The following is an 18,046-nucleotide window of genomic DNA, read 5'->3' as shown; positions in this document are numbered from 1 at the left end:
ATTTAACCCCATTGCCTTGCAAAAAAAAAAAAACAACAACTAAAAAACCACAAAAGAATAATTTAATTGCAGGAGAAGTTGCTGATCTGTATTAGAGCAGGAAATTTCCTCATTGTGAGTTTCCCATACTAATCAAATTTCAGGTCTGGACACACTCTTTCCCCAATTATTTTTATGCATTTACACATAAAATTGAGAATGTCCTAAGGATAATATACTGAATATGTGTATGTCTTTAAGCATTGCAACCATCTCTAAAGTTCTTGTTTCTGGGGGCGGCTAGGTGGGGGTGGGGTTTGGCAGGGGTGGTGGCTAGGTGTCGCAGTGGATAAAGCACTGGCCCTGGAGTCAGGAGTACCTGAGTTCAAATCCGGCCTCAGACACTTAATAATTACCTAGCTATGTGGCCTTGGGTAAGCCACTTAACCCCATTTGCCTTGCAAAAAAGTTCTTATTTCTTCTATCCTTTTAAAGTAAGTTGTTACATGAATAGAAGGGAAAGCAAAAATAACACAAATAAGGAAAGAACCTACCTGTCATTATATGTCAGGCACATTTATTGAGATTTAGCTAAAGCATAGTGATGTTTTAAAAAAAAACTCATTTAAAATTGATTTTAATTAGACTCCTTGTTCTTCTATTATTAAGCCTAATTTTTAAACAAACTTTTGCTTTCACTGTAGTTGACAGTGAATGTGAGTAAATGATTGTTAATCCATGTGTTTGAATTTCCTAAATACAATGTGGATATTTCCTTTGCCTCCACCATACTTTTCTTTGTGTCTGCATATAGTTGATTTGGTATATATGTGGTTTTCTTCCAAGTAGCATATAAGTTCCTTAAAGACAAAAGACTTTTTTTTTTCATCTTTGCAAACCCGGGGCCTAACACAGTGCCTCTCCTACATATAGTAGGTGCTGAATAAATTACTGCTGAATTTTAAAAAATAAACAGAAGTTGGAGTGAAATAGATAATTAATTATAAATATTCTGGGTATAGTTTTATTGTATAGGTTATTATTAACTTTTTTAAAAGATTCAGTTATAGATTTAGGTATGTAAATATGAACTGTTCAATAAAGATTTGTAAGCAATAGAAATGACAAAGAATAGAAAATTTAGAAATGTAAATATGTTATAAAATAGAAATAAAAATAACATAGATTATAAAAGAAATAGAAATAATAAAGTTTTGCCAAGCAATAGAATATTAGATGTGCCAAGCAATAGAACAATAGAAATAATAAATAATTGATAGAAATAATAAATAATAGAAATAGCAAATAGTCATTAAATAGAAATAAATAAATAATAATAGAAATATTTGCCAAGTAATATAATAGTAGAAATAACAAATTAGCAAATAATGATAGAAATAAGAAAGATTTGTCAAGCAATAGAAGTTTAAAGAAGATAAAAGATGCAATTCCTGGATTCAAGGAGTTGATAATTCAATATCAAGAAAATTCAAGAAGTTTGTACTTCAAACAAATGATTACATGCTCACTACTCACTCAGCTGATTGACAAAGAGGTTGGATAGCAAATGATAAGATTTAAGCGTAAAGGCATAAAGGGTCTGGTTTATTGAACTTTGTTAAGCTTCTTCCTAAAGACAATATCAGTTGTTTTTTTTTAAGCAATTAAGCCCCTGTATCCAGCATATGGTGAATATTAAATAAACTATTTACTGGGAAAATGTGTATATTTAAAAATTAGCATTAATCCTTAATAAAAATTGTAATCTTATTTTATACATGTACTTTTAAGGAACTTATATAGCAAAATATTTCTGGTTATAGATAAAAACCTTGTATATCCTCATTAGTAATTTTTTGAGTGACTTCTTTATACAAGATACTATACTATACCCTAGGGGAGATACAGAAATAAAACTTAATCTTTAAGAAGCTTACATTGGAACAGAGAAAATAAAATATATGAATATGTATAAAAATCTGCACTATGTACTATGGTTAGTGCTAAATTATATAGAGAACAAATGCTGCAGGAATTAGTTCATGTAATAAAGGTAAAACTTTGAGCTACAGGGATCAGAGAAACTTTCATGGAAAAGAATAGACTACAAAAGATCAAGAATATCAAGGGAATTAATGAAAAAAATTAAGAAAAATGACTTAGCCATACCAGATCCAAAGCTATATTATGAAGTGACAATTATCAAAACTATTTGGATCTGCTTAAGAAATAGCATGGTGAATCAATGGAATAGGTTAGGTTCACAAGACTCTGTAGTAAATAACTATAATAATTTACTGTTTGATAAAGGATAAGAACTAGGATAAGAACTCACTATTTGACAAAAACTGATGGGAAAAGTGGAAAATAGGCATAGATCAATATTTCACACCCTTTACCAAGATAATAAGGTAGGAATACATACTTGATTTATATGTGAAGGGTGATACTATAAGCCAACTAGAAGAGTAAGGAATCATTTATCTGACAGTTCTATAGAGACCAAACAAGATGGAGAACTTTATGAAAGGCAAAATGGATAATTTTGATTACATCAAATTGAAGAGGTTTTGCACTAACAATGACAATGCAACCAAAATTAGAAGAAAAACAGCAAGCTGGGAAATAATTTTTACAGCCAGTGTTTCCTTCAAAAGCTTCATTTCTACGATATATATATAGATAAAGTCTTATTTATAAGAATACAAATCATTACCCAATTGATAAATGGTCAAAGAATATGAACAGGCAGTTTTTAGATGAAAAAATTAAAGTTATTTATAGTTATATGAAAAAATGCTCTCAATCACTATTAATCAAAGAAATGCAAATTAAAACAACTCTGAGGCATCAACTCACACCTATCAGATTGGCTAATATGATAGAAAAAGGAAATGATCAATATTGGAGGGAACTAGTACACTAATGTACTATTGATGGAATTGTCAACTGATCCAAACATTCTGGAGACCAATTTGACATTATGCCCAAAAAGGCAATAAAACTGTGCATATCCTAATATCACTACTAGTTCTGTATCCCAAAGAGATCATCAGAGAGAGGGAAAGACCTATATGTACAAAAATATTCATAGCAACTCTTTTTTTTTAAATTTTTAAATTTTTTAATTCTGGTTTTTGGAAGACCCTGGGAGGGGGGGGTTAAATTGACTTGCCCAAGGTCACACAACTAGGTAATTATTAAGTATCTGAGACTATATTTGAACTCAGGTCCTCCTGATTCTAGGGCTGGTGCCCACTGTGTCACCTAGCTGCCCTGGCAGCTCTTTTTTAAAGTGGCAGAGAATTGTAAATTGAGGAGATGGTCATCAAATAGGGAATGGCTGAACAACTTGTGGTATATGAATGTAATGGAATATTGTTCTTTAAGAAATGATGATCAGGCAGATTTCAGAATAATCTGGAGACATGAACCAATGCTGAGTGAAGTGAGCAGAACCAGTAGAATATTGTACATAATAACAGCAACAATGTATCTTGATATCTATATATCTATAAGAATAGTAAGATTAATCTGGTGGAACAGAATAAATTTAGCTCTTTTCAGCAATTCCAGAGATCAAAGACAGTTTTAAAAGACTTGTGATGGGAAATGTCATCCACATCCAGAGAAATAGGGAGTTTGAATATAGATCGTAACATACTATTTTCACGTTTTTGAATTTGTTTTTTGTTTTTTTCTTGTGGTTTTTCCTTTTGTTTGATTCTTCTTCACAGCATGACTAATATGGAAATATATATAACATAACTGTGCATGTATAACATAACAGATTACTTGCTATCTTAGGGAAGAGGAGGGAAGGATGGGAGGAAGAAAAATTTACAAAAATGAACGTTGAAAACTGTCTTTATATATATGTGTGTGTGTGTGTGTGTGTGTGTGTGTGTGTGTATAATTTAAATGATTAATTAATTGATTAATTTTTTAAATGGCCTCCTTCACAGTCTAGCACTGTACAATCCAAAAAATAAAAAATAAAACCAGGACAGACTTGAACTGAGCCTGTGATAGATAGGACTTGGTTAGAGAGGAGGAAGAAGAGCATTTCTGGTTGTTGAAGACAAAAGACCTGGTAATAGAAGGGAATAGGCTATACATAGGGATAGTAAAATTAATCTGGTAGAGCAGAATATTACATTTAAGGGAAGACTAAGTAATATGGTTTGTATAGGTGGTTTGGGACTAAATTGTGGAAGAACCTGAATGTCAACTAAGGTATTTGGGCTTCACTTTTTGCTCCTTTTACACAGATATAATTGCCAAATGAGATATATCCTTTACTGTGTATCCATTTAAGAGAGATCTTGGTAAAGATAATTCCAAGATATTCAGGTTATATAGGGGCACCCGAATTTTTCCTCACAAGTAAAAAATTTGGAGGTATTAAAAAAGCTTTACTTTTGAGATCCACATGTATGGAAGTATTAAGAAGAAAATTTGAAAGTAGGTAGTACTCCTAATTTTTTTTTCATCAGGCAACCCTGGACTATGGAATGTATTCTCGAGAAGAAGAGTTATTAAGAGAAAGAAAACGCATTGGTACAATTGGAATTGCTTCTTATGATTATCACCAGGAAAGTGGAACATTTTTGTTCCAAGCTGGTAGTGGAATTTACCATGTAAAAGATGGAGGCCCACATGGATTTACTGTAAGTTTAGATGTACTTATTTTAAAGCTTTGGGTTTTGAGGTGGTTATTGTTATTGTTTTTAACTTTGAGGGATTTTTCAAAATTAATTTTCTTGTCAGTTCCTTTTTTATCATTTTTTTCTGGAATGCAATGAAATAACAATTTTAAAGACCTTTTGTCTTGTCAACAAGAAATTCAGATATTTAACTACTTCAAGTGTAAGTGAAAATAAGAGGAAGAATATTTTTAATTTTGTCTTACAAATTTATAGATTAGCTTAAGAAATCTTTCCTGGGAAAAATAAAGTGTCTTTTGAAAAAAACATTGTTAACTATCCTGTATAATATGCTTATTCTAGATACTCCAGGAAATACAAAAAATAAGACATAAAAGATGCAATCTGCTGGAAGGATAAGAGATGTACACAGAATAATAGTTAACTAGTATATCATTGCATATAAGAGTAGTTAGAAAGCTTTGAGACCAGTTCCATTAAGCATCTAAAATAGGCAGGATGCCATGTTAGGTGCTAGGGATACAAAGTAAATCATATGTATGTAGATAAATAAATACAAGTTCATTTGAAAAGGGAAAGACATTAACAACTGAGGAAATGAAGAAAAGAGGTAACATTCATGTGTGGTGTTAGGCTGCTCTGATTTGAATTTGAATTTTAAATTTTTCATAACTAAATAGTTATATTTAGAGTATATAGAGTATATTTTACTCTAAAGTATCTACCTTTTAGATGTATAATATCAATATTTAAAAATGAAAATTCTATATTATAAAATATATGTATTGTCAAATTAAAAAGGAAGCATTTTAAAAATCTGATTATTTAACCATCTTTAGACATTTTTTCTTGAATAATATCTGATCTTTTCTTGACCTCCTTTTTCTATATAATCTCCCCCTGGCAATTTCTTTCCCTCTCATAGTTTCAACTATTACCTATAACCTATAATTCCAAAATTTATATCTCTAATACTGACCTCTCTTCCAAGCTTTAGGCCTGTAGCTAATTGCCTTTGTCTCTGTATTCTCACCATTGTGACTGGCACATAGTAGGCACTTAACAAATGCTTGTTGATTATCTACCAAATATCATTCAATCCCTGGAAGTTTTTTTGAGAGCTGAGGTGCCGTAATCAGACTTGTGTACCAGAAAGACTGGGAAGAGGCTTGAAATTGTGGAGACTGTTTAGTAGGCCATTGCAGTAATCCAGGCATGGAAAAAAAGGAATGAATATGAAAGATATTGTGGAGGTAGAATGACAGGGCATGGCTACTGATTTGAAATAAGGAGAGTGGGAAGGATCAAAAGATGAAGCTAATGAAAAATGCTGACCATCTCTAAAGAAAGAATTGATGGAGTCTGAATGCAGGAGAATACTTTTTTACTTTAGTTATTTTTCTGGTTTGTATTTTTTTTGTTTATATTTTCTTTCATGGCCTGACTAATATGGAAATATGTTTTGCATGACTGCAAATGTATCTTCTCAAGAAGGAGGAAGGGAAAGAGAGAATTTGGAACTCAAAATTTTAAGCAAATGCCAAAAATTATTTTTACATGTAATTGGGAAAAATAATTAAAAAGATAAATCTAAAATTGTAAAGCATGAAGGACTAAAAGAATGATGGTGCCATTGATATAGAGTGGGAATCCTTTAAAGCATATCTATCTCCTATATTGCCACTATACTACTCCAATCTACTTTTCATCGTATTGTTTCCCTAGTATTGGTTTAGTCTTAACTCACTTAAGTACAAACTTTAATTTCATACTACCTTCTGAATTCTCATTCTCTTTTCTTGATCTTACTCTTGCCCAAGTAATTCACTCTGATTAACCCTAACTCCTAAACCATTTCATTGTGCCCCTTATAACTCCTAATCTTTTTTTTACAGTGAGCTCCTCTCCTGGAATTTTTGTCCAGTATTTTTTCCCAGAGGACCACATCCATAGCAATATAAGTGCTATTGTTAGTCATTCTTATTTTCATTCTCTGGAAATAGAGGGCTAAGAAAAAGGGATAATAGCACATGCTTTTTTCTCCTCACTGACATTTCTAGACATTTTTTTCTACCTCCATCCCTTCCCTCTTTTTTTAAGTCCATTCAATCTGCTTATAGAACCCTCTCCACATCTTTATTTCTGTCTTCTGACTACTACTCCATCTCCAAATTTCTTTTCTTCTTGATTCAAAGCCTTGATTTCTACTCCATTCTCACCATAATCCTCAAGAATTGCATTTTTCATGTTGCAGGAGCTGTAACATCCTGACCACATAAATCTCCAGTCCTCTCTTCCCCTCTGCCACCCTCTATCCTATCCCAAAATTCTCCTTCCTTACCCCATTTCAGTCACTCTGAACACATCAGACTTTACTGTTTCATGTTCTGAACATACTTAAGTTATTCTTTTAAAATTCTACTCTCTTTCCACAATCTCTTCTCTCTTGTCACTTTTTGTTATGTATACTAAATCCTTTATTTCCCTCTTCTATAAGTTTTTGATATATAACCTTAGGTTTTCACTTATACTCAGTAATCCAATCTGCTCATCAGTTCCTATCTTATTATTCCTGCCTTTTCCTTTCTTTCTAAACTCTTAGCTATAAGACTTTCTTCCCCTAAAAATTAGTGTGCATGACTTAGCTTCTTCATTGAGAAGACTGATGTCATTCAGAGGGAGTGCCCTCAACTCTTCTTCCTTGCTCAAAACTTAGCAGCAACAACATCTATATCACCTAATATAGCCTTCCTTCTGATCACATAGGTTATCCCCCTTATTCTACCTCTTTCCACTTCTTCCAGGACCTTACGCCAGCAACCATTGCTCTTCCAATGAATGACTCCTTTCCAAGTTTCTATAACTAGGCTCAAAACTATCCAACTAAAAAACAAAAAAAGAAAAAAACTTTTCTTGGTACTTTTAGACTATGTAGGTAGCATATTTGATAGAGTACTGTAAAATGGAGATAATAACAACACTTAAATTCCCAGGATAAAATGAGATAATATTTGTAAAGTATTCTGTAAACTATATAAAGCACTATATAAATGCCAGCTGGGATTACATTACAGTTTTGATCCCATTTCTATTTCTCCTTATTGTCAATTTTTTTTAAATAATTGTTTCTCTTGAGTATCTCTACATTGTTATCACATATTCTCTCCTCAGCCCTTTATAATCTGACTCCTTCCCTTATCACTGTATTTGAATTGTTCTCTTAAAGGACATTTTGCCAAATCTAGCATCAATTTCAGAGGAATAGTGAAATTTATCATGTAAAAAGACAGAAGAACCTTTAGTTACTTTCCTTCCTCCTTGGTAACTCTGTAGCATTTGAGACTGCATCTTGATTCTTTGTCCTCCCTTGACTTCAGAGGGACCACATTCTCTTGGTTTTCCTTTCTCTGAATTCCTGCCCCATCTTCCCATCCCTTACTGTGAGGGTCCTTCCTCCAGGATTTTGTCTATACACATTTACTTATCCTTTTTTACATTCTACCTTGCCAGTGTCATTTGCTCCCATCACTGTCTAGGTAATATCCAAATACTCCACATATATTTATATTTTAGCTCTGAACTCTAGACCTAAATTTGTAAATGCTTATAGAATTTCTATGACTATCCCACTAGCCCGTCAAATTCAGCATATCCAAACTGAGTTTAATCTTCTTTTATCTGTCTTCACCATTTTTCATTCTGCGATTTTAGAATTCAGTCTTCTCATTGTTTTTTCCACCATCATTTCTGACTTGCAGTCATCCCTTCAATAATGCTTCTAGATATATTTTTTACTTTTGTGTATATCTGGCATTTAAAACATTTTACAATTTGATTTCATTATTCTCTAAGCAAACTAATGTAGTCTTGGGCTTTTGGATATGCTCTTTGTTTTCCATCTCCAGTTCTTTACTCCACTCTTTCTTAAATCTGACACCTCATTTTCAACTATTGAATTTTTGTTGATTCCTTAGAGCCTACTTCTTTTTCAAATGCCACTACCCTTGAGGAAGCCTTCCCTGGTTTTCCAGTTGATAATAACCCTTGATTCACATAGCACTTGTTTTATTTTTTTTAGCTTTTTGATAAACTTGTCATGTATTATTTTGTATTATAGTTATATCAGTGTTTTATATTTCCTTTTTTAGATTTTTAGTTTCATAAGGATTTATCTAAACTTATGTAGCTTCTCTTTTCTTTCAATTTTTTTATGCTCAGAATAGCATTCTGCACATGCTTAAGAAAGGATCTGTTGAGTTAAATTTTAGGATTAGGTAAAAGAGCAAATTTTTGGTTCTTAATAAGTTCTGTTTCAGGTTTAATAGATAAATTTCAAGTCATTTAAAAAATAACTCATTTGGTCAAAATCAGGAGCACTAGAGCACTTAACCTTTCAAACTCCTTGAAGTCTATTATTATTTTTATCAAATTATTTTATTAGAATAATTATTTTATTTAGTGTTAGGAAGATTCACTTTATGGAGTTATATAGTTAATCTATTTTAATGAATTTGTGATACTTCTGATTTTATTATATATTAGTGAACAGATTTTTTGTTTGAATTTATTTTTTAATGTTGAGTAAATACTAATCAATAACTAGTCAGGTCTATTTCATGTATTCTTTTACAGTTTACTTCATGTATCATTTTACTTTACAATAAAAGGATTTATACTATAGTATTGGTCTAAGAAGTCTTTCCTGTTTGGTGAAATGAAAGTTACGGGTTTTAGCAATACCGCTAGCTCTCTAGTTCAAAAATCATTTTTTTCCTTGCAAGTTCAGGAATTAAAATAGAAGAATACAATCTGAATTATCCCATTTAACCTTTTACATAGAGATATCCTTCATCTTATAGTCAGGGTAGAACCAAATGAAATGTCTATATATTGGCCTGCCTCTTGCCCACAAAGATTAAGCATATTTTATGTTTGCTTTTCTAGCAACAACCCTTAAGACCCAATTTAGTGGAGACCAGTTGCCCCAACATAAGGATGGATCCAAAACTGTGCCCTGCTGATCCAAACTGGATTGCTTTCATCCATAGCAATGACATCTGGATAGCGAACATTGTAACTAGGGAAGAAAGGAGGCTCACCTATGTGCACAATGGTAATGCGCATCTAGTAGACTACATTGTTGGGAAGTATTTTTAAAATCCAGTTTGTTCTTATATTTTTAAAGTGGGGAATTTCCTTAAATATGAAGGAAAGCTGGGTGGTACCATTGTGTAATAATTTATTATCACCTTTTAGGCATTCAGTAACAGCTCTGATAAGACTAGGCATTTAATCTGGCAAGAGCTGCCAAAATTACTACATGATAAATTTCATTAAAATAATTGCTAAAGTTACAAATTTTATTAAAGTATCAAATTCATTTTTTTATTTCTTTTGCCTACCCTTTAGAAATCATTTTTTAAATTTACATTTCCAGATTCTGATTATTTCTTTCCCATTTTGAGGAAGAATTGTTTTTTTGTTTTGAATACTTCAAAATGTTTATTAACGGAATATTTTTTAAATGTTTTTAAAACTGAGAGTATTATGGAAGTACTTAATAAACATAAAATTATTACACTTAAGTTATAAATCTTCAGAATATTATTCACTACATCATATATTCTCTGGAGGAGTTTAATGTGAGTGAAAGAAGGTAAAAATAATATTTCTATTATTCTATGCAGACTTCTAAAAATAATTAACAAAAACATTCAAACAAAATTTTTAAAAATGTTAGTCTTCAAATTTCATCCAATTTTTATATTTTGCTTTTTAAAACCATAGATTAGCTTTAAGGAATTAATATCAAAGTTTTCCAGTTTCCATATCCTCTTCTGATTTCCTTTGCTTCTATTTTTTCTTTTGTTGCTGTTATTATTATTTTTACATGGTCATAATTAGTTTATTTGTTATGATTTTTCATTTTTCACTGCATAATTTAATATTAATTTTTCCATATTCCTTTTTATTCTTTGTCATTTTATGGTCAATAATATTCCTTTAAATTTATATTCAATGCTTTAATCAGCCATTCTTCAGTCATTGGATATATGGACTATTTCTAGTTTTTCTTACAATAAAATAAAGTTACTTTCTTTGAACTGAAAGGACTTCCCTCCATTCATTAATATCTTTCAAGTGAAATTCTAGTAATAGTGAAATCATTGGGGCAAAAAATGTGTTCATTTTCGTAATTTTTTTCAATATTGTCATATTATTTTAGGGAAAAAATTATGCCATTCCTAACTTCATCAACAATGTAATAATGTTCTTGTTTCTCCACATTTCTGCTAGTCTTGAAGTTTTTTTTTTATCATTTTTAGTTATTTTTGCTAATTTAAGTTATAGCTCAGAATTTTAATTTACATTTCGCTAAGTTGAACAGTATTTTTTTTTAGGTTTTTTCAAGGCACATGGGGTTAAGTGGCTTGCCCAAGGCCACACAGCTAGGTAATTATTAAGTATCTGAGTCTGGATTTGAACCCAGATACTCCTGACTCCAGGGCCGGTGCTTTATCCACTGTGCCACCTAGCCGCCCCTAGTTGAACAGTATTTCAAGAGGCTATAATTCACTGAATTGTGTTTGTATAATCTTTTATCAAAAACTATTTATGTCTTTGACCACTTATTTATTAAAGAATTTAGACCTTGTATGATTTTTTTTATCTATGATAAAGATTTAAGATGGCAAATTTTTATCAGATACATTTTCTACAAATTTTTTTTTTCATTCTGTCTGTTTTATTTTTAATTTGGATGTATTAGTTTTGATGTATATTTTTATACAAGCAAATCTATTTATCTCATAATTCATTCTCTTTATTCAGTAGATAAGAATATTTTTCTTCTCCCTAATTGCAATAAATATATAATTCCATTTTTTCCTTTTTTTATTTTAAAATATTTACAGTTAAATAGTTTCTCCCCAAATAGATTACTCGAGACCAAGCTACTTATGCAGCTTAATGTACTTCATTATTGAAGAAGATAAAATTTTATGTATTTTTTGTTTTCTTGGCTTTTTGTTATTAAGACTAATTTGAGTATTTGCTTTGATTTGGGGGGTAAGAGAGATAGTTTGGACCTGTGATTTCATTAGTGAAGGAAACTCCTGGTATAGAACTCCCTGCACCAATGCAGATTAGCAACTTGTCTTCAATTTACAGTCTTTGAGAGCTGCCTGAGCCCCTGACAAGGTTAAGTGACTTGCCCAAAGTTAATTCAGCTGGTGTGTGTTGGGAGAATAACTTGAACCCAAGTCTTCCTAAATACCTAGCTGGCAGTCTTTTCACTGGGTAATATTAATACTGTTTTTTCTACTTTGCTTAAGAGATTGTGATGAATAATATTGTAATAAAAATGTCAGAAGTATGACATATTGTGCTATAGAATCAGATTCGGGAAATATCTCTGCAAGTGGCAAGACCTCTCTGATCAAAGTAGAAGACTTTTTATTTAAACAGTTAGCTTTATGAATAGAAACACCTTTCAACTGAGTCAAGAAACATGGATTCTAAAACCAATTCTATCATTTTCTATGTGACCTTAGATAAGGTGCTAAACTTATTGTTTCCTCATCTGTCAAATGAGAATAATGTCTTCCTCACCTACTTCATAGGAATATTGTGATGATCAGAGGCGATAAAATATTGAAAACTTTTTAAAAAGAAAAATCTTAAAATCCTACACAAGTATAAGGTATTAATTATGTTTCTTCAGTTTTTAAATTGTTCATTCTTCACTATGGACATAAGTCTTTAGCTGAAATTTATCTATAGTAATAAATTTTTGAATATTGTTGAGTTTTAATAAATACTATTGATAGCTTATCTAGTGATTATATTATTATCACTTATCATTAGACTTTGCCTTGGGAATGTATTTTATCACCCTAACTTAGTTCATCATGACTTATTTTCTATGTAGCGTATGTTTCTGGGGCTTAGTATGTGCCTAATCCTATGGGAAGTAGAAGTCACCATTCCTGTATAATTGGTTATCTTATTAGGGAAAAGAGTAAGATGCAAGAAATGGTTTCCAGAACAGTATATGACTTTATGAAGAAACAAGTTGACATAGTAGAGAATGCACTGAACTAGAAATCAGAAGAACTAGGTTATAGTCCACATGGGACCAATAATTTATTTATGTGACCATGGACAGGTCACTTAACCTCACTTTAACTTCAGTGTGCTCATTTTCAAAATAGAATTAAAATATGTTATGCCTATATCATCTAGTTATTTTTATGTGGATAGAGTTCTTAGTTTCCAGATGTGAAGTCACTTTGAGGAGTGTGAAGTGTGTTAATTACCTAATCAAGTGCTTCATTGAATGGGTCAGGCTTTAAATGTTTTAAGAGTTTTTAGTACCTGAGTTCAAATCCGGCCTCAGATATTTAATAATTACCTAGCTGTGTGACCTTGGGCAAGTCACTTAGCCCCACTGCCTTAAATTTTAAAAAAGGAAATATCAGGGCTTTGTGAAAGCGGTAGGACTTGAGAAATGGTTAAGATTTAGAAAAGGGAAGAGAGGGGTGAAGATATTCTGGGCACAAGAGGCAACATAGGTAAAAGCTGGAAGTGGGAGTAAGTATGGTATACAGATGAGGAAACTGTTCTGAATGGACAAGACTTGAAAAAGAATGGAAAAGTTAGAAGATCAGAAACATCAATCTGGGTGGAATGATGAATAACTTAGATTTGATATAAGGTCTTGGACAGAGTAGTAACAATATAAATAGAATAAATTTGTTTATGAGAATGAATTGAGAGATCTAGGTTTTGAATAACAGGGGCTAAGGCTAGTGGTTAAGTGGTAACCAATTCATATAAAAAGAGTGAGAAAAAAGAATGAGACAGGAATAAATATGACCAAAAGAGGTATTTGAGTGTTTGGATTCTCTTCTCCTCTTCCCTAGGGTAAATGAAGTAGATGATTTGAGGATGTTGAAGTTATTTTAGGATGTGATGTGCTCAGCAATTAATTGATTTGACTGCTGCTCATATGGTAACAAATTGGAATGGTCTAATGGAGAACCCTAGTCTAGCTCATTTACCTGGAGAAGGCATTCTGATTTTGGCCTTTCTGATGGCTCCAAAAAAATTATTTTACCATTAAAGATTCTTGCATTTGTTTATGGTGTATCATTTGTAGGCTATTAGATACTTAGTTAAAGTGCTAACAGTTAGATTTTACTCTGTCTCTCAGGGAATAACATTTGTTGAACATCTACAATTTAAAGATTCTTGACCTAGGTGTGATAGAAGGATACAATGGAATTATAAGGTATATTCTCTTTGAGAATTTACTGTCCACTTAAGGAGGCAAAAATAAAAATGAAATCAATAAGCATTTATGAAGGCACCTACTGTGTGCCAGCCACTGTTGATGTGTGTGTGTGTGTGTGTGTGTGTGTGTGTGTGTGTGTATAGACAAAACTATGAAACAAATCATCCCACTCATGGACTTATATTCCGTTGGAATTGGGGGAAGGAGGAGGAGAGGAAAAAAAACCACATTCAAGTATATGTATATATATATTTATATACATAAATATATATATATATATATATAGTAAACATTTACAAATTAAATAAAGGTAAATAAACAGAGGATAATGAGGGACAGAACTAGTTAGTAAATAAATCCTATTAAAAGGTAATGCTTGAGTGGTGTCTTAAAAGTTATGATATAATGGTGAGCAGGGAATGAGTCCTAGGAATGGAAAGGACCAGCACAGGATTAAGAGCCAGAGTGTATCACTGGAAAAAAAGAGAAAAGTGCAGTTTAACTCAACAACAGAGTATGAGAAAAGAGAAATAACGTATATAATGATGATATACAAAACACACACACACACACATGAAATATACACACTTCCAAAACTTAGTGACTTTGTTAGTTCAGGCACATTTTTAACCTCTCTGAGCCTCGATTTTTCTGTATCAAGTGTAACTATTTTTATTATCTGCTTCATAGGAAAGTACCCTTAAAAACTTTAAAGTACTTTGTAAATCTCACTTGTTGATCACAATTATTATTTCTGTGTATACTAATTCACCATGAATGTTATCTGCGCTCTTCTTATATAGATCTTAGTAAAAAAAGTAAAAATGCAGATTGAAATAGTCATACTGCTTTCTGACTTTAGACTTCAAAGCTACTTATGATAATGATGATGCATTTTATGTTTGTTTAGAGCTTGCTAGCATGGAAGAGGATCCAAGATCTGCTGGGGTTGCTACCTTTGTCCTTCAGGAAGAATTTGATAGATATTCTGGCTATTGGTGGTGTCCAGAGGCAGAACCAAGTAAGTGTATTAAATCTAACCTGTTCACCAAATAATAGAAATATAATATTAAGACATTATAAAAATATATTAAAAAAGACTTATCTACTTTAGTGCTATTAATGTCCAGATTCTGTCTTAGTAATAGTAAAAATTTCAGAGTGATAAAAATCAAGACAAGCCTTCTCTATGCAAAATATTAATTAGATGAAATAGAACAAATTTCATTGCATTAAACCCTAAGTCATTATTTTATCATCATTGTATTGGGACAATTTCATGTGAAAACATTTTTATGATATTTCATTGTCCTGGGTTCCATCATGACACCTTGATAATTTTCATATAGAAGGCAATAATAATGATGATAGAGAAAAGAAGATAGGGTGTTTATGTGTCCATACATTTGCAAATATGTAGAAATGATCTTGAGGTAAAAGATGTGTGGATAAATAAATGATTAGATTGATCTGAGATAAACAGGAGTGGAGACCCTTCTATTCCATATGCCTGGAGAATTCAAAAGTGTGGCTGTTTTTAGAAGGTTGGGGAATACTACTTTAATGGACAGGCTTCTCTTATTGTAATAGAATCTTGTTTTATAAAATATTACTTGAAATGAGCAGGCTATTAGCTAGAGTTTGGCAATCTTTTTTTGCTATAGATTATTCATAGACTTTAAAGAATTTGAAGGGATCTTAGAGGTCATCTAGTTTAATCTATACATAAACAGTAATCTCTACAACATCCCTAAGGAAGGGGTCAACCAGTCTGTGCTTGAAGATTTCCAGTGAAGAGGAACCTGCCATTTCCTCCCTCCACATCCATTGTACTTTGGGATAGTTCAAATTGTAAGGAAGTATTTCCTTATATTAGGCAGAAATCTGTGGGGTTTTTTTTGCAATTTCTATCTATTACTCCTAATTCTGTCCCTTAAGAGCAGTTAACACATTTCTAGTCTCTTTTCCATGTGGCAGTGTTTCAGAATTTTGAAAACTATTAATTAGTCTCTTCTAGATCTAAACACTACTAGTTCCTTCAGCTGATTCCTCCATACCATGATCACCATTCATCAGTCCATGCTGATGATGATCATCTTCTGGATATATTATTCCTTATCAGTAGGCTTCCTCAAATCTTGCACTCAACTGAATACAATACTTATGAGACTTTTATTGATCTACCCATAATACAGTGGGACTATTGTATACTTAATTCTGGGCACTGTGTCTTTATTAATGAAGTCTCAGATCACTTTTGGTTTTTTTTTTATTGACATACTACTGTTGGCTCATATTAAGCTGGCAGTCCACTTGTGACCTCATTTGTTCCCAAATTTGACATTTATGAAAAAAATTTGAAAGCCACATAACTCATCTTAAGTATTTTTAACAGTTTATTTTTTATTTTTTTTTTGCAAGGCAGTAGGGTGTGACTTTCCCAAGGTCACACAACTAGGTAATTATTACATATCTGAGGGTGGATTTGAACTTGGGTCCTCCTGACTCCAGGGTCAGTGCTCTATCCATTGTGCCACCTAACTGCCCCCCAATAGCTTATTAAAAGGTATTTGTATGCATTTCAGCAATGCATTTCAACAAAAACCCAACTCTAAATACATCAGAAAACTTTATTCTCTTTTTAATCTTGAAAATACACATAATGAGCTTATTTGAACTTCTTCAGAACAAACTGATACCACTATAGTAAAAATCACTACATTTATCTTTTTAATGGGGCTTCTAGGTGGTGCAGTGGATAGAGTACTAGTCTTGGAGTCAGGAGGACTGGAGTTTGTATCCAGTTTGTTTTTTTTTAGGATTTTGCAAGGCAAATGGGGTTAAGTGACTTGCCCAAGGCCACACAGCTAGGTAATTATTAAGTGTCTGAAGTCAGATTTGAACTCAGGTACTCCTGACTCCAGGGCCAGTGCTCTATCCACTGCACCACCTAGCCTCCCATTTGTATCCAGTCTTGATACTTATTAGCTATGTGAACTTGGGCAAGTTATTTAACCTGATTGCAACACATCCAAGGCCAACTCCAGTCATCCTAATGCATATCTGGTCAATGGACCCAGATGGTTATGGAGGAGAAAGTGTGAAACTGTTTACTTAGTACAACAGCACCCCCTCACTCAAATCCAGTTCATGTGCTTGTCCTGACATCTCCTCCCCGATTTCATGTTTTCTTTGAAAGGCAAACATCATCACATTTATCAGTTTTGATAGCATATTAGAAGTGATTTATGTTTATTTTTTTACTTTTATAAAGTTAATATTAGGAGAATTTTTTATTTTTTAAATTATTCTGAATATGAAAATAATAAATTGCTTTTAAGCTCCTGATGGAGGAAAAGTTCTTCGAATTCTATATGAGGAAAATGATGAATCGGAAGTGGAAATTATTCATGTTACATCCCCCATGTTAGAGACCAGAAGAACAGATTCTTTCAGATATCCCAAAACAGGTAAGACTTCTTGCTGGCATGTATTTTCACCCATTTTCCCCTCCTTTCTCAACTATTCTAATTATCTGAACCTTCATTGCTTAACTTTTGTTACCACATCTTTAGTAAGGATGAGTTTAATTTAACTTAGTCAATTTAGTACATGTTGAATTGATGGATAATTTTCAGTTTTCAATTATTTTCATTTGTAATACTGTGTTTTCATACTGGTTGCTTAATTTTGTATATAATGCTGGGTTAGCAGTAGTTAAGAAGTGGAATACTTGCCTATATTGTCAAAAAAAAACCTTTTCAACTTTGACCCTGGGCAAATCACTTCTGTTTGACTATTTCCTTATCTCTAAAGGGAATAATAATGGCATCTACTTCCCAAGGTGGTAATTGAGAGTAAAATGAAATAATATTTGTAAAGCACTTTACAAATATAAAAGTATTATATAAATACTAGCTATCATTATTATTATCTGATTAAATTAGTCTACCTCATTTGTTGTTTCCCTTTTAAAAGTTTTCATTTCAATGGATAAAAAAGTACCCCAAAAAAGCCCCTTCTTTTTGCAGCCTTAGAGTAATATGATACCATGACATTTTACCCCCAAAAGGTATATGCATATATATATATATATATATATATA

At 32.0% G+C, this 18,046-nt stretch overlaps 1 protein-coding gene across 4 annotated transcripts in view; it reads left to right on the top strand.

The window, feature by feature from the left end:
• DPP8 (dipeptidyl peptidase 8) overlaps positions 1 to 18,046 on the top strand; it is a 73,520-nt gene that overhangs the window by 14,175 nt on the left and 41,299 nt on the right. For all 4 annotated transcript variants that reach the window (XR_012478034.1, XM_074234416.1, XM_074234415.1 and 1 more), the window contains exons 4-7: positions 4,476 to 4,649; positions 9,591 to 9,759; positions 14,852 to 14,962; positions 17,283 to 17,411. Coding sequence is in view for 3 of the 4 variants with exons in the window: in XM_074234416.1 (XP_074090517.1) it covers positions 4,476 to 4,649; positions 9,591 to 9,759; positions 14,852 to 14,962; positions 17,283 to 17,411 (583 nt within the window). In the remaining variant the exon portion in view is untranslated. The remainder of the gene's footprint in view (positions 1 to 4,475; positions 4,650 to 9,590; positions 9,760 to 14,851; positions 14,963 to 17,282; positions 17,412 to 18,046) is intronic.

This window comes from Macrotis lagotis, chromosome 4, assembly GCF_037893015.1.
Source record: "Macrotis lagotis isolate mMagLag1 chromosome 4, bilby.v1.9.chrom.fasta, whole genome shotgun sequence".
NCBI classification, from domain to species: domain Eukaryota; kingdom Metazoa; phylum Chordata; class Mammalia; order Peramelemorphia; family Peramelidae; genus Macrotis; species Macrotis lagotis.
This window is presented reverse-complemented; position numbering and strand designations above follow the sequence as displayed.